General features: G+C 38.8%; 2 protein-coding genes across 4 annotated transcripts in view; one reads left to right on the top strand and one right to left on the bottom strand.

The window, feature by feature from the left end:
- Positions 1 to 10,635, top strand: part of slc12a2 (solute carrier family 12 member 2) — an 86,323-nt gene extending 75,688 nt beyond the window's left edge. For all 3 annotated transcript variants that reach the window (XM_067433681.1, XM_067433680.1, XM_067433682.1), the window contains 4 exons: positions 4,022 to 4,108; positions 4,669 to 4,804; positions 7,420 to 7,487; positions 7,859 to 10,635. In XM_067433681.1, coding sequence (XP_067289782.1) covers positions 4,022 to 4,108; positions 4,669 to 4,804; positions 7,420 to 7,487; positions 7,859 to 7,994 — 427 coding nt within the window. In that variant the 3' untranslated portion in view covers positions 7,995 to 10,635. The remainder of the gene's footprint in view (positions 1 to 4,021; positions 4,109 to 4,668; positions 4,805 to 7,419; positions 7,488 to 7,858) is intronic.
- A 457-nt stretch (positions 10,636 to 11,092) lies between these two features.
- The window catches only part of LOC137061869 (fibrillin-2), a 148,188-nt gene continuing 133,833 nt past the window's right edge, over positions 11,093 to 25,447 (bottom strand). The window contains exons 55-65 of the mRNA XM_067432487.1: positions 24,448 to 24,579; positions 23,828 to 23,953; positions 20,359 to 20,565; positions 19,569 to 19,694; positions 19,344 to 19,466; positions 15,853 to 15,969; positions 15,500 to 15,628; positions 13,633 to 13,752; positions 12,897 to 13,128; positions 12,337 to 12,484; positions 11,093 to 11,967 (exon numbers count right to left, since the gene is read on the bottom strand). Coding sequence (XP_067288588.1) covers positions 11,644 to 11,967; positions 12,337 to 12,484; positions 12,897 to 13,128; positions 13,633 to 13,752; positions 15,500 to 15,628; positions 15,853 to 15,969; positions 19,344 to 19,466; positions 19,569 to 19,694; positions 20,359 to 20,565; positions 23,828 to 23,953; positions 24,448 to 24,579 — 1,784 coding nt within the window. The 3' untranslated portion in view covers positions 11,093 to 11,643. The remainder of the gene's footprint in view (positions 11,968 to 12,336; positions 12,485 to 12,896; positions 13,129 to 13,632; positions 13,753 to 15,499; positions 15,629 to 15,852; positions 15,970 to 19,343; positions 19,467 to 19,568; positions 19,695 to 20,358; positions 20,566 to 23,827; positions 23,954 to 24,447; positions 24,580 to 25,447) is intronic.

Raw genomic sequence — 25,447 nt, 5'->3', positions numbered from 1 at the left:
TATTTGAACAAATGTCTATCAGCTAGAATTCTGACCCTGTCTGCCTTTTAAAATGTCCATCTCCACTCCATCTATTATCCTAAGTTAGATGCGCCTGTTTGAGGTCGTTAGCAGCATAAAGACACCTGTCCACCTGTGGGATTACAAATTTATAAATTGTTATATCAAGGTTCCAATATAATATAATATAATGTACATAATGCTTTACAGTTTGGAGTAGGGATGTCAACGATTAATCGATAAGACATTTGATCGATAAGACTTATCGATCATCGATTAAGCAGGGTCATGCGCGTGCGTGCGGCTCAACCACGAAACGGGAGGAAAAATGAAGTGAGCGTGCCTGAGTTCTATTTGGGACCATTTTACTGCTGGAGTTACACCTTCATCATGACTGCAAGTTTGCATGTGCATTCGCAGCCTTTTGTTTTGTGCAAATGTAAGTTGTAATATTGTGTTTATTTTGTGCAGGCCTATCTTTAGCTGATTTATAGGATGCATTTGGTTAATAATTAACGTTAGAGGTAGTATAAGCGTGGCGGTGATCAGCTTCAGCGTGCAGCTCCAACAGCACTAATAATGACTATGATTGGGACTATCATATTACACAACATTAATGAGAACACTATTGTAATAAAACATTGTGATTGTTAATTATTTGGGTTTATTTGCCGTGTGTTTTATGTCGTTGATCCAGGAAGAGCGCATGCACAACATGAGTCACGCATTCTGACTCGTGCATGTATTAGTTCAAGTTCACTTGTGCATTCGCATCAGATTGTGCTGAAGTAATTTGTAATATTACATTTATTTTGTAACGTTATATATGTGATCAATCATATAGGATGCGTTTCTTTTAGCGAAATAAAACGCACTAACAATTGGCTTCAGTCAGTGATGGCTACCGGTTTTCATTCAGTGCTTCGGCTTTAGCGCCTACAGAGCAATGCATAATAACGATGATTGGGATTGTCATATTATATAACAGAAATAAGAACACTATTTTAATAAATGGTTGTAAAGTCATTGGGTTTAGGTGCCGTGTTCAGACCGTTGTTCCAGGAAGAGCGCGTCTCCCATTCTGAATATGAATATCAGCAACTCAATTCAAGTTCACTTGTGCATTCGTATCATTTTGTGAAGATATATAATTTGTAATATTTTGTTAACTTTATATAAATCTGATCAATCTCATATAGGAAGCTTTTTGTTGAGTTAAATAACGTGCTAGCAAAGAGCAGTGTAACTTACCAGTGTTGATTCAGCGCATCCGCTTCAGATCGCGCAGTTCAAACAGCAACGCACGACTAATAATAATTGATTGGGACTGTCACATTACATAACATTAATGAAAACAATATTTTAATATATCGTTTTGAATTAATTGAGTTTAGGTGACGTTTCAGCACGTTGTTCTTGGAAGTGCGTCCACACATTCTGAATAACAGATCTGAGGCGGCGTTCGTGTTGTATTACAGGTTATATTTGGTTATTAAATAAGTAATTTAATTAAATTATAAATAACATCGACTAATTTTACAATCCCATAGCCCTTTGTTTAGATAAAAAAATCCTAAGAACATGGCGTTTTGAGCAGCATTGCACATGCTGTCGGCTATAAGCCACTGCTGTAGATGCATATTTCAGTAGGCTATTATGGTTAACGATTAATCGATTAATTAATCGTTAATTTAAACGACGATCGATCATAGGAATTTGTGAAAATTGACATCCCTAGTTTGGAGGTTCAGGGTGACTACATTCTAAGGAGATCAAGCTAATCAGTCTTTTGTCTTTATGCAATTCCTGATCTATAAGCAACATTGTCAGAGTGATCACATTTGCATCTATTCGTCTGATTGGTACTTTGCTGATAGGATTTGGATTGGTGGTCTGATTGGCACTGTTATGTTGATAGAATTAGGACTGGTGACATGGAAATGTGTGGGGTGTGTCCCTTTTACCTAAACAACATGTGCATTCCTTTGTTTAGATTGTCTCCTCCTCTACTGTGTAAATCCCTCCCCCTGAAATGTGGATAAATTACAGTGTATACTGTTTAGAATTAGACTTGGACGACTGCAGTCACAGACGGCACGTGTGTTTCTCAATAAAGAGGGACGCCTGCCCGAAAGATATACCCAAGTTCTCCTGGTCTTCACTTCTGAGTTTCCAACACACCCCATACAATCAGTAAGAATCCAACTACTAACATGGCCAAGACCAAAGAGCTGTCTAAAGACACTAGAGACAAAATTGTGCACCTACACAAGGCTGGAAAGGGCTATGGGGAAATTGCCAAGCAGCTTGGTGAAAAAAGGTCCACTGTTGGAGAAATCATTTGAAAATAGAAGAATCTAAACATTACTGTCAATCTCCCTTGGACTAGGGCTCCATGCAAGATCTCACCTCGTGGGGTCTCAGTGATCCTAAGAAAGATGAGAAATCAGCCCCGAACCACACAGGAGGAGCTGGTCAATTACCTGAAAAGAGCTGGGACCACCGTTTCTAAGGTTAATGTTGGTAATACACTAAAACATCATGTTTTGAAATCATGCATGGCATGGAAGGTTCCCCTGCTTAAACCAGCATGTCCAGGCCCATCTTTAGTTTGCCAATGACCATTTGGATGATCCAGAGGAGTCATGGGAGAAAGTCATGTGGTCAGATGAGACTAAAATAGAACTTTTTAGTCATAATTCCTCTAAATGTGTTTGGAGGAAAAAGAATGATGAGTACCATCCCAAGAACACCATCCCTACTGTGAAGCATGGTGGTGGTAACATCATGCTTTGGGGGTGTTTTTCTGCACATGGGACAGGGCGACTGCACTGTATTAAGGAGATGATGACCGGGGCCATGTATTGCAAGATTTTGGGGAACAACCTCCTTACCTCAGTTAGAGCATTGAAGATGGGACTAGGCTGGGTCTTACAGGGACAAAATCCCTCCTGCAGTGTGTGCAAACCTGGTGAAAAACTAAAGGATACGTTTGACCTCTGTAATTGTAAACAAAGGCTACTGTACCAAATATTAACATTGATTTTCTCCGGTGTTCAAATACTTATTTGCAGCTGTATCATACAAATAAATAGTTTTAAAAAATCATACATGGTGATTTCTGGATGTTTTTTTTTTTTTTAAGATTGTCTCACAGTGGACATGCCCCTATGATGACAAATTCAGACCCCTCCATGATTTCTAAGTGGGAGAACTTACAAAATAGCAGGGTGTTTAAATATAATATATATAATATACATACACATTTGTATGTATATATTATATATATATATAAGTGTGTATCTTAATTTTTACAAGTGTCTTTACAGCATTATTTTATATCAGAATCATAACTGAAAAGAATATGTTTTCTTTTTTTCTTTCTAGAGCAGGGCACCGTTAACATGCATGGCACAAATTAACTAACAATTTTATACATATAAGAATCTTCTTTTCTTAAAATATTTTACTCCCCATGAATCATATTCAGTTCAGTTTAAGCCATTAGGAAATTTAGTTTGCACAGATGCCACAGATCACATTTATACAGTCACACATGCACCAAAAAAGGCAAGTACGCCATGTTTTTTTTTACATAAAGCGCTCTCTCTGTATTACATGCTGTTTCTCTGAACGCACATGAAGTCTCTATGTGTGTGTGTGTACGTGTGAGAGAGCGAGAAGAGACAAATGTTTCCCATTGTCCTCTGCAGCTGCTGCCAGTTCCTTTGTTAGCTATAATTAGACGTGTTCCAGCGGCAAGGTCTTCATACAAACCGTGAGGTCTTTCACTGACGTTCAACTGCACGTGTAGAATAATTTTCACGGATCTGTCGAATCTGCAGCACTGTCCTGACACATAGCAGTCTTGATCACGAGTAAAAGTAGAATCAACGTTGAGAAACTCATCCTCGCTAGCTTTTGCATGTAACTTTCCAGGAAGGAAGCAGTGGCAATATTGTGTGCATTATTTATTATTGTGTGATAAATATGTGATGAGATTTTGTTGCTCTTTCCTTAGCATGGCCACATTGCTCAGCAAGTTCAGGATCGATTTCTCTGACATCACTGTCCTGGGTGACATCAACACAAAGCCCAAGTCAGAGGGGTATGATCTTATACAACACATCTCATAATCACATAGTTTTTTGTTTTTTTTTAAACGGTTTTTTTTTTGTGAAATGTGTAATTGCTACTGCATTTGGGGCCAGGTTTTGTATTTGGGTTCTTGTTGATATTTTACCAGCTAAAAACCAGGGAAAATCCATTCAGCAATGCATTTTTATTTTATTTTATTTTTTTTAATTCTGATTCAATCCATGAAAAATCCATGAATATAGTCAGTTTATTTTAACTGTCAGTGACTCAATGCCTTGTTCTGCCAATAACACACACAAAAGAAAGCTGTCTAAACTGATACATTATTTATTATGCACTGCATCAGCTTATGTTACTCTTTGCTGAGCCAGACCTGTAACAGATCATAGTTTTTAAAAAAACCTGCTTTTATAATTATTGAAATCACTGCATCTTGTTTGATGACCATAATCTTAAAAAAATAAAATAAAATAAAAAGTGCCTCAAGATTTCCAATCAGCACATATCTAAGAACATGTCAGAGTTCCACTTCAGCTTTCGCAATGCCAACCTTGTGTATTTGTCATTCAGTTTGACAGAGTTTGCTCAAATGATTGAGCCGTATAAACTGAGAGAAGACGACATGGAGCAGGAAGCTGCCGAGAAGCTGAAGAGCGACGAACCCTGGAGAATCACAGACAATGAGCTGGAGCTCTACAAAGCCAAGGTTTGAACACACATCTGCTGTCATAAAGCACATTTAAAGATGACAAACTATATAATCAATCAAAGCAGAAATGGTGAGAAATTTTGTGTAGCATGTAACAACACTGCATATGAATTTATTTGTAAGCAGGGCCTACACATGCTTTAAATGACACTGCATTTAATCTGGATTCAGTCAGTTGCATTGATTTATTTTGCACATTTAAAAACAACAGCAATTTGATAAACGAAAAACACTCGCTTAGGCTGGAAATAATCAGATTAAAAAAAATAAACTTAAAAGGGATGGTTCACCCAAAAAATTAAAGAAAATTCTGTAATTTACTCACCCTCAATTTTTTTCCAAACCTATATAAATTGCTTTCTTACTGAAGAGTTGATGGACCCCATTGCCTTCCATAGTTGGGGAAAAAAGACTTTGGAAGTCAATGGGGTCCATCAACTGCTAGATTACTGACATTCTTCAAAATATCATCTTTTGTGTTCAGCATAAGAGAGAAAATCATACAGGTTTGGAACAACTTGAGGATAACTAAATGATGCCATCATTTTCCTTTTTGGGTGAATTATCTCTTTGTGGACAGGTCAATGTGGAGCGGTTTATTATTCCTAAATGCCTATTCACACCAGGACTATGACGATAACTCCAATTTTAATAATTGTTCTAATTCCTGAATAGGGAATGAGGACGCCCACAAGATGGCATAATGTCCTGATTTATTATGTGCGCTGTGCAGGGTTAGCAAGAATGAAAATTCTGTTATTTACACTCCCCATGTCCTTCTAAACCCACAGACTTTGGTTGCATTTCAAAACCTTGTTAATGACCGATCCCTCAATCGAAAGTCCTGGTAACCAAAACTTAAAAGATCCAAAAAGGTTACAAAAGTGTCCGAAAAAATCCATAAATATTCTAAACAGATTCAATGCTAAAGTAAACAGTTTTATTATAGCCTTTTATACACAGCTTTCCTGTAGCTTAACCAGTAGAGCGTGGTGCTAGCAATGCCAAGGTCATGGGTTTGATTCCCAGGGAAAGCAAGAATTGGCAAAAAAATGTGTACCTTAAAATGCAATAAGTCGCTTTGGATAAAAGTGTCTGCCAAAAATGCATAAATGTAAATAAATTTATTATCAACAAATAATATGAATTGAACAAAATTGTAGCTCATGTTTCGTTTTTAAGTTAGACAGAAGTTATTAAACCACTTTATTATATAAAAAATGTATTTACAAATTATATATATATATATAAAAAAAATCTGACATTCATAATTGGCCTATAATTTAAATGTAGGCAAAAGTAAATGTACGCTAATATAACGTGTGCACATTTTTTCTCTGCAGAAAATACAACCAATCAAAGGGAGAAAAATATTTTTTTTTCCTGTCCTGCTCCCCAGTTCTCTGTATCAAATAAGAAAGAATTAGATGATGCATTTTTTAAGATGGTTTACTTTGATTATGAACCTCTCACAAAAGGTGAACGAGAGGGTATGCGTCATTTTGTCAGCGTTGCCCAGTCCTGCTATACCACACCGTGCTATAGTACAGTAGCCTACGTGATACTCTGATGCCAAATGCCCTTAGTGAGAAGGAAGGCAGATTTTGAGATATTTTGCAGTTAGAAGATGGCTTTGCGCTTACTTTAGACATTTAGACAAACAGAAGAGGACACCTCTTTCTGGGTGTTGTGGCAAGTTTCTTCAAGTTCTACATGCATTTCTTCTTGTGTCTGTGTGTTTGTTGCAAAACAAGCATGTAGCCTACATTAAACAATGATCACGGAAATAAAATAACACAAATCATATATACTTTTTCAGTTATTGCGCTTTATAGGCAAGTTTGCCAAAGGGCTGGCATATTTTTTTTAATTGATAAAGTTAATTTAATGCATTTAAATTAATAAAAACTAGGCTACAAAATAAGTGTGTCTATTTATGACCACTGTATTTGATACATTTATTCTATAAAATAATTACAAAAAGAAAGCTATAAGCCTACTACAGATTAATTTCATGTCTGAGCGGGATTTCTTTCACCGGTGAGCGCAAGCGGTTCATGAGCAACGCGTTCGCTTGGGCCGTGTGCGATTGAGCGACGCGCTGCCATAGAGCGGGATATTGAGCGGAGCGTCACACCGTTCAAAATCAAATTCCTCTTAATGTAAACCCTTTTGAAATGAATGGTCAAATCTTAACCTGAAACCTAAATAAATAGGAGCCAATGAATAGACCAAAGACCCCACTTTTTTGTGACACGTTTGATAAATTTGTACACACAAATAACGGGCCTAAAATTGTGCCCTGTGGTACCACACAAATTCGATGCTGCAAATTATAGTAGATGAGACATTCCCAACCTCAAGTTTTAAATATGGGTATAGCAGTAATCCTATCTTTAGATAAGTGTATGGCTGTATGGTTGCTTTGTCAGTCTCAAATGTAGTTTTTTTTAGTTTTTTGTTTTTTACTGCTAAATTGAGTAATTAAATAGCGAACACCATAATTTTACTATACTATAGTTTCCTATTGTTTGAAATTCTTGTTTGTTTTCTTAGCTGTTAACAGATACAGGTACTTCAGTCTTTAATTTTGTTGATTTGTTTCTCCTCAGAGTAACCGTCAGATCAGGCTGAATGAGCTATTGAAGGAACACTCAAGCACAGCCAACCTCATTGTCATGTAAGTTACAAACATGAACATTTCACTGATTTAAAACAGTCACTTGCCGCCACCTACTGGCATAGCGATTTACTCTGCAATGAGGATGAAAAGCGCAGCCATTTGAAGTGATGCAGCGAAAACTCTTAAGTGCTGTTGGACTGTTACAGTATATCAAATTGAAGAGCTGTAACTAATCTGTGTTGGATGCCATTCACATAGAGGTTTCAAAAATGGAGCTGTAAATACAAAAGAAGAAAATGATTGGTCATTCAAGAGGGACTTGTGCTCCAGTCCCAGTTTCACCCATTACCATGATCATGTGTTTTTTTTTTGCAAGGTCCTTTTTGTTATTAGCCAGCACTTACATTTGTGTGTTTGTCCTGTAACAGGAGCATGCCGCTGGCCAGGAAAGGAGCAGTCTCCAGCGCTCTTTATATGGCCTGGCTGGACACGCTATCCAAAGACCTGCCGCCCATCCTGTTAGTACGTGGGAACCATCAAAGCGTTCTCACGTTCTACTCATAAAGAGCTCACAGACACGTCTGCCCACACGAGCACACACATGAGTACAGCACATCTGACTGATGATGATGATGATGACAACGACCACGACAAATGCTGCCGATAGACGCTTCTCAACAAAGCTGTAACAAAACGGATGCTCCAGATCGGTTCTTCCTTCCACGCCAAAAGGAAAGATCAATGTTTGCTGGTTTATGTTGTCTTCAGCTCACAGGTTTCTGAGCAAACATTGTTACACTGATTGTTGTTATCATTATTATCATTATTATGACTGTCACAACTTTTTGAGTTGTGGATTTATTTTTCCTCTTTCTTACTTTTTTATTTGCTCTTGATGAAGCAATAATCACCTCATTTTTTTTTCTTTTTCTTTACTCACTTTGAAGAAAAACACGATTCCTTGCAACACTTTTTTATAGCCTTGTGGATGTGCCTTCCTGTGCAATCATATTAAATTCTTAAATTTTTCCCTGGCTGGTGATTTATAATGCTATAGATTTAGGCTGCTTGTTTTTATTGGGTTTTAAATGTAAATCTATCTTGATTTGATCACGTTTTAACGCAAGTGGACTGAGGTCTCCACTGAACAGCATTTGAAAACACTTTTTGTAGTCCGGTTTTATTCTTCTGTTGCATTATCTTCAAAGTTTTACGTCTTCCTTTTAAGCATTGAATGAGTTGTGGAGTTTTTGCACAGCGCCCCTCCATGTTCTTGTTACAATGATGAACTACGGGGTGATTACAATCATCTTTCAAGTAGTCTAATGTAAAAAGTCAAACTTTAACAAAACTATATTAGTTTTCCCTTGTGTACAGTTGAACAGTTTTTGGTTTGACGAAGAAAGGCTGATGAGTGCTGTCTGAAGAAGGAAAAAAAGAGGTATCAGGTCCTTTCAAACTAATGATGAACCAAATAAGAGCAAAGCCCTTGATTCACAGATTTTGCTACAGAGAAGACTTTTGCCTTAACAGATGAAGTGCTGGTTGTTGTATGTACTTGTTGTCTTCAAGCCATACTGGCTAGTTATAGATGGTGGATGGACAAATGCCTGAATGAGAATGTAATCTTGGCCATCTCGGAAAGCTCTCCCATCTTTACACTTTCCCAGTTTTATAAAGCAGCCTGGAATTGTACATTTGTGACGATAACCTGCTCATTTGACCGAATGGTTTTCACTTTCCCTCTTAAACATGTCAAGATAGAAGTTGTAAGAATGTTTTCTTCGCTAAACGATTTGTTCCTCTATGCAGATGGACTGCGTGCGACTCGTTGAAATAGTGTAATCTAAACTCAGGATTGAGTGCCGGGTTCATCTTTAACGTTGAAGAAAACCGATGCAGTCTGTGCTGTTCCTGAATGTTATTTGTATGTCAGGTTGGTTCTTGCGATTTTTGAATGCTGGGATGTGACCAGATGTTTGTCGTATGGCCCATCATGCCTTAGTTTAAAGCGGTAACTAACTGAAGGGTTGGTCAGTTAAAAGTCCAGTTGAATATGAAGCGGGCAGTTATTCGGTTCCGTCACACTTTGGATCCGGTTCCCAACACTACTTTCTAATCATTTGCAGGCGCAGTGTGTTGTGCTATTGCGGTTCTGTGTATGTTATATTCATGCAATTCACAGCCCTGCCATTTACCTGAGAAATAGTCCATGTGACGAAGTTAGAATAAATATATTTACATTTATAGTTCTCTATATAAACTAGTATTTAAAAGTACTTAAATGTGTGTGCGCACCGCATGTGTTTTAATTTGAAGTGGGTGAAGTAAGTGAAGCTGACGGTACAATCTGTTACGTTTGTTCGGGTGAACGAGTGCTGTACAATGTACGACAGAATCACCAATTCAGATATTACCTGTTATCTTGAATGATTAAGACACTTGTATATTATATTTAGATATAAAAAAGAAAGTGGGAGAGTGTCACAACCATATAATGTGTGTTTCTCACTGATGTAGACATGCATCTTGTTGCAGCTGTAGGTTTCCATACCATGAGGTGCTTTAAAAGTGCCTCTAAAAGGTTCCACTGGTGTTTTCTGTAGATTTTTTGTTTGTTTGTTTTTGCCCTTGGCATGTCAAGGCATTTCTCATCCTACAGAATGTGTTGCCAAAGTCTGTTTCACATTTTCTCATTAGCTTATTGTGTGAAAATGATTTAACACATCAAGGTCAACAAGTTCCAGCTCTAGTTCACACTATACTTCCTTACTATCTTGTAAATATCTTTTAGCCTAACCAAGATTAATCAAAGGAGTGGAATAATAGCAAATTAATATGGTGAAAATATTTATTTTAGTTTTTTCTTTCTATGTTACTGCAGTTTAAGATTATTATTATTATGAATAATTTTTTTGTGTGTGTGTTTTAGTTTGGGTTTAGTCTGCAAAATTTGTTTTCTTTTTCAATGTTCGGTCACATTTCTATCTTTTATATGCCTTTTAAAAAATGCTCTGTTGACCAATGGTTTTGAGTTTCCTGGTAGACCATGAGGGTGGTTCTGATTGATTGTGCTGGAACAGTAATGTTTTGATATACTGTACTGTTATTTGTCACATGCTTTTTTCTAACATTTTAACGGTTAAGGGTATTGATGCTTTGTACATCTTTATTGCAATACATAAAAATAAACACATGATAATCAGTTGTTGCATTTTGTTTCTGCATCTAAATTCAGATCATCTTTCACCACTAGGTCCTGAATGAACCTTCTCAACCTTAGCGATTCTAGAGGGACTGAACTTCCCTTTGTGTGCTGGTCGGACTCGATGTCCAATGTTGAACACGTCGTCATATTCATATTTCTGATTTAGAGGCTGGTTAAGCAGTTGATTCAACTGAGGGTCCCAGAAAAAGCATGGTTAACTCCACTGTCTGCAGTTAAACTGATGAAATCTTCACTTGACAATGATATTCATCACCATATAGTAGGCTTTGATCTACAGCTAGACAAACACAAATAGATAGGTGCTATGTCAAGAGTTAATGAGGCAAGACAGTTCAGCCGGTTTATTTACTGTCTGAACAATCAATGCCCAGTAGAATTTACAGTGTAATCTGTAGACTGTTATTTATAGTTAATTGTTACAGCGGTCTCCAGTCAACCATGATTAAGAAGAATGAACTGTTTTGCAACAGAGAAAATAATCAGGGAAATGGGGTGATTGGTGAGATCCAGGGTACTTGAGTCCAGCAGAGTAAATTTCAAGGGGGGCAGGGTTCCAGTTCAAAATGTAGAGGATTCCCATCTTTCTTTCTTATTAAACATGTAATGATCCAAATGCAATGCATACATATAGTGGGATGAATCCACAGTTTAAAAATAGAAATTATGTCTCAAACTAGGCCCCCTAAAGTAGCATAAGATTGTGTGTATGTGTGCTTGTATACATGCCTTATGAAGACACTATACATATAATATCATGGGCATTATGATGTGAACCTCTCGCGTTGGAAATTCAAAAGGCTTAAAAACATGAAATGTTTTATTACATTTTTCTGTGAGAGTTAGGACCAATATGAGAAAATAGAAAGTATGATTAGCTCCATATAAAAATAATTCAATCAGTCATCACATTCAGACAATAATCGCCTTAAGCATCTTGGAGAGCAATTAGCTTCTGATCAGACATGTTCAGAAGATTGTACTTCTCTACTGGAGTGTAATATGGAGTGTCATGAGCAGGTCTGAAGCGGGTTGCTCATCTCTGTCTGTGTCAGAGAGGGCAGAACCTCTTATTTGCAGTATGTAGTGTCTCATTGAGGGTGTCCTGTGTGTGCTGTGCAGGTAACTGACACCCGCCCGCTGTCTGATCTGGAATAACCCATCATGGTTGCCATCTGTGATGGTGTACGTTACATGCCGGGCGAGGGCTCTAACAGCAGGCAGCAGCTCCAGTATGGCTGCTTTGGGTTTGAGTTGCGAGCGTTTGAGAAGTAACTTCAGCGGCTGATCCACGTCCAAATTAACTGCTTCCTGTATGAACAGATGTTATATTACAGTTATGAGTTTTAGTTAATTGCAACATTAATTTAGAAGAGAAATTAAACCACCAGTCCAACACACTTTTAAAGGGTTAGTTCACCCAAAAATAAATTACAAACCCTTCAATGTCATTCCTGTAAAACAAATTGATTAAAAAAAAGTTTAAATTAAATTTGAGCACTTCCTGTCCCTCCATTGACAGCTATGCAACTACCACTTTTATGCTCCAGAAAGGTAGATCTTCATTTGTGTTCCAAAGATGAACGAAAGTCTTACGAGTTTGGAACAACATGGGAGTAATTCATTACAGATTTTTCATTTTTGGGTGAACTAAGTCTGATAAATGCTTTTGTCTTTTACCAGTGTGAAATTTGAAGAGTGTCTTCTTCTGACACTTTTCTTCTGGTATCCATTCATTTGGCAGTCATAGCAGGTTTCAGAAGAAAGAGCATTTTCTTCTTCTGGTCCAAGCCCACCAGCTCCAAAACCAGCAACAGATATACAGTGCCTGCAGGAACATTTAATCATACTGATGGAAAATATGAAAATTTAAGACCAATAATTCACCCAGAATGCTGACTTAATGACACTTCACATTTAACAGACACTTCCTGTCCAAAGCAACTTTTAAACAAAAGGAACACTAGCCATTTGTCAAACAGGATCAAGGACCAATTAAATATTTTATTTTCATGACTTTTTTTCTTCAAAACTTTCTGAAGTTTCTTTACTGCAATAAAAAACCTAGTTCTTTCAAAAATCCAGCCTCTTTAGAGCAGGTTTCATTAGATTCACCCAAATATTGCTGAGATTATAATGAAGTCAATTTAACCTGTACTATCCACTATTCAATAATAACCTGTCTTGTAATTTAAATATTACACATGACTGTATTTGGTTGAACTGTAACAGTATTTCACCCCTGTCCTGCTTTGTAATATCCCATGGGACATCCGCACACAAATCCACCCTGTGTGTTTGAGCAGCCGTATCTGCAGGGGCTCATGGAGGACACACACTCGTCCACATCTTCACAGCCTGAGGACACGGGGTCAAAGGTGAAGCCAGATGGACAGCCACACTTAAAACTTCCCAGTGTGTTGAAACAGGAAGCTGAACCACAGTTGCCCGGGTTCAAGCACTCATTGTCATCTGCAATACAGAAAAACAGTAAAGCATCACATAGGACAGATCAAATAGAAACACTTCAACTTTGAACTTTCGCAAGCTGCTAAAAAGTTTTGTGAGTTAGAGTAGTCAAGGAAATAAAAGCGTGAATCACTCTTTCAAAATGATTAAAAGATAAAAGACTTAATTTTCATCAAAACTTGCAGTTGATATAAACGTGTGCGCGTTGTGTGCACATTTTTTTGTGAAATATCAACAAAAATGTGTATAATTATAACATAGATATTAAAAGGAGAGGGTTAAATATGAGGGCATTACCTATGTCCCCATTTTTCAAAATGCTTATTAATCATACAGGATGAGTTTTTTTTTGAGAAAGTAAAAATGCAGATTTTCCTGTGATGGGTAGGTTTAGGGGTAGGGGCAGTGTAGGGGGTAGAAAATATGGTTTGTACAGTATAAAAACCATTATGCCTCTGGAATGTCCCCACATTTCACAAAAACAAACGTGTGTGCGAGTGTACTAACCTACACACTGGTTCCACTGTTGGTGCTGTGTGTATCCCTGTGGACAGCTGCAGCGGAAACCACCCTCAACATTCTGACAACCAAACTGACACCTATTATCATGTGCACACTCATCTACATCTAAAAAAGAGAAACACACAGTACACTCAATAACCTTATGCAACATTTTTCAGGCATCTTACATAGTGTACAACAGTCAACACATCAAACTTTACACTTGGTACAATTCAGTCAGGCAAGTACCATTCTTTTAACAACTGCCAGACCCAGACTCTTCTGCAATGACACCTAAAAGCAACAAAGATGCTGACCTGGCTGCCAATGCTAGTATCCACGTGTGAGTTTATATAAAGATCTGTCCATTTACAGCACAAAATTGGTCTAAGACAGCACTTTTATGTTTTGTACTTTTTGTACCATTCCACTCTTCTGCAGGTTATATCATCACACTAGTATGTGGGGACAAGGGACTGTCTGAGAAAGAGAGATTTGTGCCTGCATGACTGCATCTGTTCAGCTTCTCTCTTAATGAAGATGTGCGTTTATTACTTAAAAATAAAGATGTAACCCCATCGTTGCTGAACAATATAATGTAGTGATCCAGTATAGCTTAACTATTTTATTGCAAAAAGTCGCGGGTTGGCGCGGGATAAGTTTCTGTGCTCTTGAAAGTGCAGCGCGATCTCCGCTTTCTGTACGGGAGTGATGTGTATGTATGTGTGTGTGCGTGCTTTGATGAAAACAGCGCATATAGAACGGTGATTCAACTGACTTAAAACGACCTGTGCCTTTAAACGATTTTATATCACACCTTTCAGAATCAATATTCAGACGAACCATGGCATAAATTACTTTAGTTATTGTTAAACAAAAATGTTAAGTTATACTTAGTAAAGTTACTAAGTAACTTAAGTTTAAGTAACTTAAAGTTATACTTTTACTTAAGATTTCCAGTGAAAACACTACCACCTTTATTTATACAGCGCTTTTACAATGTCGATTGTTTAAAAGCAGCTTTACAGTGTTAATGACAGTAGCTCACTGGAAAAGGATGGAAAATGCCCTTTATTTAGTTTGCACTAATAAATGCTGCTTCCTACCAGCTGTAATCACCAATAAAACGGTGTTCTATATATCATTTTCTATATTGTCATAAATATATTTATTGCAAATATTACTGAAATATTGTGATATAAATTTGAGGCTATATTGTCCACCCCTATGCCCTATGTGTTGTTTGGAGATGCAACAGCTGATTCAGCTTTGGCTTTGTTTGGAATTTTTGTGGAGAAGAAAAAAATCCTCTCCTGTTCATATAACTTTATCACATATAACGAGTTAATTTGCCCATATAAACTTAAGATATTAGGTTGAACTTATTTGGCTTCCTGTCCACTGATGAGAGGCTTGATAAAGTAGCTTCAACTCAAGCTCTGATAAACACCCATAGCAACTAAATATGATTACATAGGGCAAAGTACCTAAGATGAAGGTTGAGTTTGGGGAGGTGGTGGAATGCTGCAACAGCTGAGACTGAGGAGAGGTAAACAGCTGCAACTCTGGCTGTTGGCTGTTGATTGAAAGATTAGGTGGGCTCGCTCCTCCCTAAAGTACATTTAGGAACTTCACTAAATAATTGCAGTTGTAGATATTTTAAATTTGCTATTTGCTATTTGAAGCAGTGGAAATTTGTCACTGCGAAAGACAACAAGAAATGCCATTTGCAACCCATTTTACTTCTGTAAAAGGAAGTAAGGGTTGCAGAAGAGGGTAAAACAAAATGTAGGATGGGACTTGTTTTTTAAACGTGATGACTTACTCCAGAGACTGCAAAATGTTAGTCATACACACAAACACAGAGCCGTACCGTCACAGTTGAGACCAAGAGAGTCCAGTCTGAAGCCCTGTGGACACTCACAGCTAAAGCTGCCCATTGAATTCTGACACACACCCCGCAGGCCACATGGACTCAGCTCAGACAAACATTCATTAACATCTGAGTGAAGACAGAAAGAAAGATCTTGGCATTAAAATCACAGGAGGTCACACGCACCTGACTGACATACTGAGTTTTACTTAATTTACTATGATCATAACCACATACAATAAAACACAGTTCACAAGTGTAATTATTTCACAACACTACATGTGTTTTTGTCAAGTGATGCAGTTTTCCTGCTTTTGTTGTCAAAGGAATGGACTTCAGAACGTGTGTTTCACCTCGGCAGGCTGTTCGATACTGGCTGAAGCCTGCCGGACACTTGCAGGTAAATCCACCGATGGTGTTGATGCACGAGAACTGGCAGTTGTGTCGTCTGCTCTGGCATTCATCCACATCTATAAATAAAAAAATCTAATCAAACTACAGTTTTTTCTCCTATGTGTTGAGATGTCCTTGAGATGTCTGGCTGCCTCTTAAAAATAATTATACAAAAGTCAAAAAGTTTGTGACACACTGCTCTGTCATCAACAAGCAATTGCAAACACTTCTATATCTCTATAGCACTTTATACAATACGGACTGTTACAAAGTAGCTTTAGCCTAGAAATCTAGACACGCTAGCGGCAGCAAATCCAATCTGCTGCGAGTATAGCAACTCTCAATACACTTCTGAGCTGTAAAAACCAAACTCTAGTCAGGCCAATCACATCGTGTAGAGTTGTTTGGCGGGGCTTAATATAATGACGGCCGAGTTGCGCTTGCGTGTTACTAGTAAACACAGAAGCTGGCGAACAGCGGTCTTTCGATTCAGCTTTGACCATGACTCTGGAAGACTTGGAGTTAAGCTTTTCTTTGAGAAAAGAACAAAGTCATTCTTAAAAAGGGAAGATGTGTTCCAAGTTTTGCCGACCGGATACGGCGAAAGTTTAATCTTTCAACTAGCTCTGCTTAACCTTCGTTGCTCTGCTGGTTAGTTGTAGAGCTATCCTATCGAGTGCAGAGGGATTTTGAAAGACATCCGTTTATCCCGCCTCTCGGATTGAGCCCTGTCAATGGTGAGTTTCCAGACCAAAAATTTGGATGTGGGTCTGGCTTGTCAGGCTAAAGTAGCTTCACAATAGTAGCAAATTTAAATTCAGCTATTAAAAAGCTCCAACAAGTCAAAAGTGTCATAATGCAGCTCAAGTAGTTTAGTGATGATTCAGTTCAGATCAATAACTGTAAAGTATACTCTTGTACACTCCACTGCACTCTCATATCCGTGTAATTTGGTGTGTACTGTATGTGGCTAATCATTTGATGTCTAGAGTTACTATGCAAAAATTATGGATGCCCATTTCTACCACACTTTTTTTTCCACAATAATAAAAAGGAAAATAGTCAAGTCAAGTCAACTTGATTAAACTTAGATCTCAATTTTAGTGTTCCCAACTGAGCAAGCCAAGCTAAAGGTGAAAGTGGCAAGGAACCAAAACTCATTAGGGCATCTTCTTCTTTCAGCTTTTCCCTTCTGGGGTCGCCACAGTGAATCATCTGCCTCCATCTAGTCCTGTCCTCTGTATCCTCTTCTCTCAGACCGACTACCTTCATGTCCTCCTTCACTACATCCGTACACCTCCTCTTTGGTCTTCCTCTTGACTTCCAGCCTGGCAGCTCTAACCTCAGCATCCTTTTATCGATATATTCACTCTCCCTCCTCTGAACATGTCCAAACCATCTCAACCTGGCCTCTCTAACTTTGTCTCCAAAACATCTCACATGTGCTGTCCCTCTGATGTACTCATTCCTGATCCTATCCATCCTCGTCACTCCCAAAGAGAACCTCAACATCTTCAGCTCTGCTACCTCTAGCTCTTCCTCCTGTCTTTTCCTCAGTGCAACTGTCTCCAAACCATACAACATCGCTGGTCTCACTACTGTCCTGTACACCTTTCCTTTCATTCTTGCTGGTACACTTTTATCACACAACAGACCTGACACTTTTCTCCACCCATTCCAACCTGCCTGGACTTCACCTCTTTTCCACACTCCCTATTGTTTTGGACTGTTGACCCTAAGTTCTTAAAATCCTTCACCTTCTTTACCTCTTCTCCCTGTAACCTCACTGTTCCACTTGGTTCCCTCTCATTCACACATGCATTCTGTCTTGCTGCGGCTAACCTTCATTGCTCTTCTTTCCAGAGCAAACCTCCACCTCTCTAGACTTTCCTCCACCTGCTCCCTGCTCTCACTACAGATCACAATGTAATCCGCAAACATCATAGTCCATGGAGAATCCTGTCTGACCTCATCTGTCAGTCTGTCCATCACCACCGCAAACAAGAAGGGGCTCAGAGCCGATCCTTGATGCCGTCCCACCTTCACCGTGAAGTCCTCTGTCTCACACTTTACCGTTCGATACTGTTTTGTCGCACACTTTACCACTGTCCTAATGCTCTCATACATATCCTGTACCTATCCTATCCTCTAATATACTTCTCTGCCACTCCAGACCTCCTCATACAATACCACAGCTCCTCTCTTGGCACTCTGTCATATGCTTTCTCTAAATCTACAAAGACACAATGCAGTTCTTTCTGACCCTCTCTGTACTTCTCCATTACCATTCTCAAAGCAAATAATACATCTGTAGTGCTCTTTCTTGGCATGAAACCATACTGCTGCTCACAAATGTCCACGTCTCCCCTTAGACTTGCTTCCATTACTCTGTAGTTTCCACAACTCTGCACTTCTCTTTTGTTCTTAAAAATCGGCACCGAAACACTTCTCCTCCATTCATCAGGCATCCTCTCACTCTCTAAAACCTTGTTGAACAACCTAGTCAAAAACTCTACTGCCATCTCTGCTAGACACTTCCATACCTCCACTGGTATGTAATCAGGACCAACTGCCTTTCCTCTCTTCATCCTCTTCAAAGCAAATTTTTTACAAATGATTTTTTACAAATACTTTCTACTTCCTGGTCAACAATATTTGCGTCTACTCTTCTTTCCCTGTCATTTTCATCATTAATCAGTTCCTCAAAGTACTCTTTACATCTTTTCCTCACCCTCCTGTCACCTGTCAAAACATTTACAAAACTCGCCATGATGGAGAAAAATAAACCTTGGGAGATACCAGGCTCAGTCGGGGTACCAGTTGGGTAATAGTGGCCTATTAACAAACAGTGTATGATTATCATTCTGGCAACCTTACAGGTCAGAAATCATATTAGATCGGAATATTCGAAAGTTCGAGGTATCACGCAAGAGACAGGTTTATTGAGGATGACGTGGTGATTACACAAAAATATTAATATTTGAAGGATCGGAGTCATCGCGCCGGATATGGGAAAATAGTGATCAATTCAAGCTCTAAAAAGACAATTGTGCCATTGCTCAGCTAGTTCAGTTTAGTGTTGATCTTCAAAAAAAAGAAAGAAAGAAAAAAAGAGTTAATTTCTGCAGAAAACAGTGATGTCCAGCTCAGCTCAGTTCAGTTCAGTTCTCATACAATAGTGTCAGTGCATTCAGATCAATAATATTGCTGAATATTAATATTAAGTGTACCCAACTAAGCAAGTCAAAACAATGGGTTTATTCAGATCTAAAAAAGAAAAAACGCAAAATGACACACCAAATCAGTATCTCAATTAACTCAAACTGAAAACAACTAAACAGGAACGTTTTTTTTTTTAATCTGAAATTATTGTGTAGATCTTGTTTTATATGCCTTGCACAGAATATTTCTGAGGTAAGTGCCTAAAAGCAAGACCCATCCACTTCCTCACCTTTACAAGTCCGGCTGTCGTCCTGCAGCATGTAACCACGGGGACAGGAACACGCATAGCTGCCGTCAATGTTCTTACAGATAAAGTTACAGGGTTTGGGGGACATCACACATTCATCAACATCTGACAAAAACACAATCATACAACCATGGTCTTAAGGAAAAGCAAACAATAATATCTCTATGCATACAGGTGGATTTGAAAAAGTTATAAAGCAGTGCATACCGACACATGTGCTTCCTGCAGCGGAGGCGACATATCCTGGTTTGCAGTGGCATCTGTAAGAGCCCATGATGTTGATACACATGCCGTTGACACAAACTCCTGGAATCAGCTTACACTCATCTATATCTGTGGACAGATAAAGAGCTTTACTGACAATTTAAGTCAGTCTCACATACTCTGATAACAATCATCGGATTTCTGATATACACTCTAAAAAATGCTGGGTTAAAAACAACCCAAGTTGGGTTGAAAATGCACTAACTCAACAATTGGGTTGTTTTAACCCAATGGCTGAGTTGTTTTAACCCAGCCATTGGGTTGTCTTAAGCAACATTCAACCCAACCGCTGGGTTAAAACAACTCAACCGTTGGGTAAAATCAACCCAATTGTTGGGTTAGTGCATTTTCAACCCAACTTGGGTTGTTTTTAACCCAGCATTTTTTAGAGTGTATGAAACACACAGGGAATTTGCAGGTAGTGCTACAAACATACAGTATATGGGTGTTTCTGTTTCTGCTGTTGTCCCACATTAAAATCAGTTAACAAAGAATGTCTCCTTTCATTTTCAGGTTTTTGGGAGTTTACATCTAATTAGCTAATGGACCTGCCCTGACCAGCCTCCATAAGGTGCTGTGCATTTCTTTGGGTTTTCTCTGTTTTAGATGTTTAGAGTCTTTAAAGGCCGCAATTAATCTATAAAGATAATCATTTGTGAGGCCTGTGACACCTGTGGGTCACTGCTTCTGCATCTGTTTTTGAAAAGCTGGTCACAAGTGTGATTTTATTTACCTGTTCCGTCAGTGGTATAGCCATGACCATTTGGACAGAGTTTCTTGTAGCTGGCAGTGACAGGCAGAGGGCAGAGGTCACACTGCTCGCCCCATCCGCGACCTCCGCTACAGCAGCACTGAGACCTGCTGACAGGAACACGGCTGCTGGAGGACATCTGACACATGGTGTGTAGAACTTCAGTGAAACAAAAGCCTTTCCTGTGGTCTGAGAGCCAAACATCAGAACTCCAATCAATTCACATCGTAATAGAGACAACATTACAAAATAAACACATCTATTTAGTGGCATAACATAGGTGTCTGCCATGTTTTTGAGGGCATGGACCCCCAAAACAAAATGTGTCAAACAGCATTACATGTTAAGCATATAGCCTTTGATATCACCAGAAACCAACCATATTATATTAGTTATTATGTTCAGACAGTAGATTAGAACTATGCATGTTATCGTTGTTGCATCATTGTCTGTATAATACTTTTATTACATGTTGTGTTAAAAGTAAAACAAAAATCACAATTCATTAGCTATTTTATAATTTTATAATTCATTTTATATAAATTTTATAATTCATTTTATATAAATGTTACTGTCAGATGGACAGTTAAACATTTGCCTGAACTTAAATTTCACTAAAACTTTCCATTTAAATTTTACTGTGTGATGGACAAATCTGCATCTGAAATGAGTGCGGCTGCTCTTGTAAAGTGCAGATGTAATTTGCGAGCAATGGCTCCACCATAACAAGGACCATAACAATCAGTATATCAGTTGCAATTTCGAGAGTGAATCACGATTTGATTTTTTAGCAGCATGAAAAACAAAAAATGTTATTCAATGGATATAGCCTATAGCTTAAAAGCATGCAAAGACTGCTGTCTTGACAATCTTTTTTAAGTAAAAGATGTCATTCATCTCAGTTCACAATCGAACAAATTTCCAATCATATCAGTAAAGTTGTATGCACCTCTTACTCTTACGTTTCACACTGCACGCTCAAGCAGTGTGTTGGCAGCGCAGAAACTGTGTATGGAGAACATGAGCAGCTGCCGTTGTGCTTTCACACTGGCAGTGCTTGTCTTGCACAACTGAACCACGGCGTGTATCAAAAATCTGCCACATTTTCCAGTGCTTCTGGAAAGGCGACTGTGTTCCCCTCTGTCCCAAACATTTGCATATAACATGCCGTATATAGGAAGTTTACATGGATGTCATATGGTGATGTGAAACACACAGAACACTTCACTTTAATGAAGTGCACACTTTAATTTAGCATGAGCAGCACGGCAAAAATAGACTCACTGCCGAAATGATTGCAGCACTGCCGCTTTTACTCTGCTCTGCTCTGCCCGGCCACTTCTGCGTGTGGTGTGAATGCTCTAATCTGTTAACATGGGCACCGGAAAAAACTTGTACTGCTTATGCTCTGCTAACACATGCAGTGTGAAACCTTACTTGCATCTGTTAATGAGATGATTTGTGAACAAGCAGAAAACAAAACTGAACTGGACGAAAACAATAACTTTTTGACTGGGCGAGTGGATTCTGACTAAATTAAACATCTCTGATTGGTCACTGCATTCAAGAGATCAACAAACATGACTGTGACAACATTTTTCACTGCTGCAAAAACACATTGTAAATAGAAACATTTGATGTTCACCAGAGAGCAAAACACAAAAACGCACCAGATTGTTTGCCAAATCCGTTTTGCCAATAAATTACTACAATATAATAGCAGAGGATGCTCTAGATTTGAGTGTGATTATTTTTAAGTTTGACTTTGTGGTGTTTTTTTTAACCCGTTTTAATTGTTTAACAAAAAATAATATGTGATGACACACCCTGCAGTATCACTACTGTATCACTAGTATCACAGGTATGGAAGTGTCTAGGAGAAATGGCAGTAGAGTTTTTAACTCGGTTGTTCAACGAGGTCTTAGAGAGTGAGAGGATGTCTGAGGAATGGAGGAGAAGTGTTTTGGTGCCGATTTTTAAGAACAAGGGAGATGTGTAGAGTTGTGGAAACTGCAGAGATATTAAGCTGATGAGCCATACAATGAAGTTGTGGGAAAGAGTAGAGGAAGCAAGGCTAAGGGGAGAAGTGGACATTTGTGAGCAGCAGTATGGTTTCATGCCAAGAAAGGGCACTACAGATGCATTATTTTGCTTTGAGAATTGAAATACAGAGAGGGTCAGAAAGAGCTGCATTGTGTCTTTGTAGATTTAGAGAAAGCATATGACAGAGTGCCAAGAGAGGAGCTGTGGTATTGTATGAGGAGGTCTGGAGTGGCAGAGAAGTATGTTAGCGGATAGGATAGGTACAGGATATGTATGAGAGCAGTAGGACAGTGGTAAAGTGTGCAGTAGGTGAGACAGAGGACTTCATGGTGAAGGTGGGACTCCATCAAGGATCGGCTCTGAGCCCCTTCTGAGGTCAGACAGGATTCTCCATGGACTATGATGTTTGCGGATTACATTGTGATCTGTAGTGAGAGCAGGGAGCAGGTGGAGGAAAGTCTAGAGAGGTGGAGGTTTGCTCTGGAGAGGAGAGGAATGAAGGTTAGCCACAGCAAGACAGAATACATGTGTGTGAATGAGAGAGAACCAAGTGGAACAGTGAGGTTACAGGGAGAAGAGGTAAAGAAGGTGCAACAGTCTAGAGCAATGGGGAGTGTAGGAAAGAGGTGAAGAAGTGTGTGCAGGCAGGTTGGAATGGGTAGAGAAAAGTGTCAGGTCTGTTGTGTGATAAAAGTGTACCAGCAAGAATGAAAGGAAAGGTGTACAGGACAGTAGTGAGACCAGCGATGTTGTATGGTTTGGAGACAGTTGCACTGAGGAAAAGACAGGAGGAAGAGCTAGAGGTAGCAGAGCTGAAGATGTTGAGGTTCTCTTTGGGAGTGACGAGGATGGATAGGATCAGGAATGATACATCAAAGGGACAGCACATGTGAGATGCTTTGGAGACAAAGTTAGAGAGGCCAGGTTGAGATGGTTTGGACATGTTCAGAGGAGGGAGAGTGATTATATCGGTAAAAGGATGCTGAGGTTAGAGCTGCCAGGCTGGAGGTCAAGAGGAAGACCAAAGAGATTTATGGATGTAGTAAAGGAGGACATGAAAGTAGTCAGTTTGAGAGAAGAGGATACAGAAGATAGGAATAGATGGAGGTAGATGATTTGCTGTGGCAACCCCAGAAGGGAACAGCTGAAATAAAAAGAAGAAGTATCACTGCAGACCCCCAGTTGAAGACCCTCGGAGTGGTGCATATCGTGGGGACCAAAATGTAGACAATATTATTTTAATGCATGATAAATAATAAATGTAAGTTTTATTTATTTAATTAATTATTATTATTATTTTTTTACAGAAGGGATGCTTTTTGTCATGTATTTCAACAAGGGTGATGCCATCCCCTTGTATCCCCCCTCAATTCAAGGCTTACATAAGAGTAGAGAAAGGGGATTTTACCAAGACATTGTGTGGCTGTAGAGTCGGTTTTGAACCCAAATCCACAATCACACATATAGCTGCCGACAGTGTTCACACATCGGCCATTCTCGCAGACCCCAGGCTGAGTCAAGCATTCATTTTCATCTGTTAAGATAAAAAAGATATAAAAAATATTACTGTTAGGTTATAAGGTTATGTCAGGGTTTTTGGTAAGTAGAATAAATTGACATGTAGTAGCTGCAATGTTACTTATAGCATGTCTAAAATCGAAATCAAGTGTTATTTCTTTTCCAGTCTAATGTGATCAGCATTTGTTGGCTTTATTGGTGTATATAGTATACAACAGGTTTAGCCAGCACCCCACCCCACTAACCTACCCAACTATTCCTTCTAATAACTTTAAGCAAACAGGACATTAATTATTAATGATGCAAATAGAGTTCAATTTTGCTGTAAATCAGCTTTAGAAAGACAATAGTTTCATTGTTCAGCTAAAGTGAATTCTGTGTTGATTCAGTTTCATAAGTGTACCCAACGCAAGTCTAATCTAATCAAGAAAGAGTGTTTCTAAAAGTGAATAGCAATACAGGTCAGTTTAATAAAATAAGTACAGTAAAACAAATGGTCTCAGATTTTACCTTGACACACATCGTCATTCATCCTGCGGATCATCCCGGTCGGACAAACACACAGGAAGGTCCCGATTAAGTTGTTACACTCCATTCCTCTGGAGTCACAGTTATGAATATCCTCTGCACACTCATCTACATCTAAACACATAGAAGTCAAATGCCATCCAAAATGCTTGAATACATTTAAAATAATATATTCATACACATATGCATTTATACTCACCTAAAGGATTATTAGGAACACCATACTAATACTATGTTTGACCCCCTCTTTTGCCTTCAGAACTGCCTTAATTCTATGTGGCATTGATTCAACAAGGTGTTGAAAGCATTCTTTAGAAATGTTGGCCCATATTGATAGGATAGCCTCTTGCAGTTGATGGAGATTTGTGAGATGCACATCTAGGGCACGAAGCTCCCGTTCCACCACATCCCAAAGATGCTCTATTGGGTTGAGATCTGATGACTGTGGGCATCTTTTTAGTACAGTGAACTCATTGTCATGTTCAAGAAACTAATTTGAAATGATTTGAGCTTTGTGACAAGGTGCATTATCCTGTTGGAAGTAGTCATCAGAGGATAGGTACATGGTGGTCATAAAAGGATGGACATGGTCAGAAACAATGCTCAGGTAGGCCGTGGCATTTAAACGATGCCCAATTGGCACTAATGGGCCTAAAGTGTGCCAAGAAAACATCCCCCACACCATTACACCACCACCAGCCTGCACAGTGGTAACAAGGCATGATGGATCCATGTTCTCATTCTTTTTACGCCAAATTCTGACCCGACCATCTGAATGTCTCAACAGAAATCGATACTCATCAGACCAGGCAACATTTTTCCAGTCTTCAACTATCCAATTTTGGTGAGCTTGTGCAAATTGTAGCCTCTTTTTCCTATTTAAAATGGAGATGAGTGGTACCCAGTGGGGTCTTCTGCTGGTGTAGCCCATCTGCCTCAAGATTGTGCATGTTGTGGCTTCACAAATGCTTCGCTCCAAAGC

The sequence above is a fragment of the Pseudorasbora parva genome, chromosome 23, assembly GCF_024679245.1.
Source record: "Pseudorasbora parva isolate DD20220531a chromosome 23, ASM2467924v1, whole genome shotgun sequence".
NCBI classification, from domain to species: Eukaryota; Metazoa; Chordata; class Actinopteri; order Cypriniformes; family Gobionidae; genus Pseudorasbora; species Pseudorasbora parva.
The sequence above is the reverse complement of the archived record's forward strand: the minus strand, read 5'-3'. Positions and strand labels throughout refer to the sequence as shown.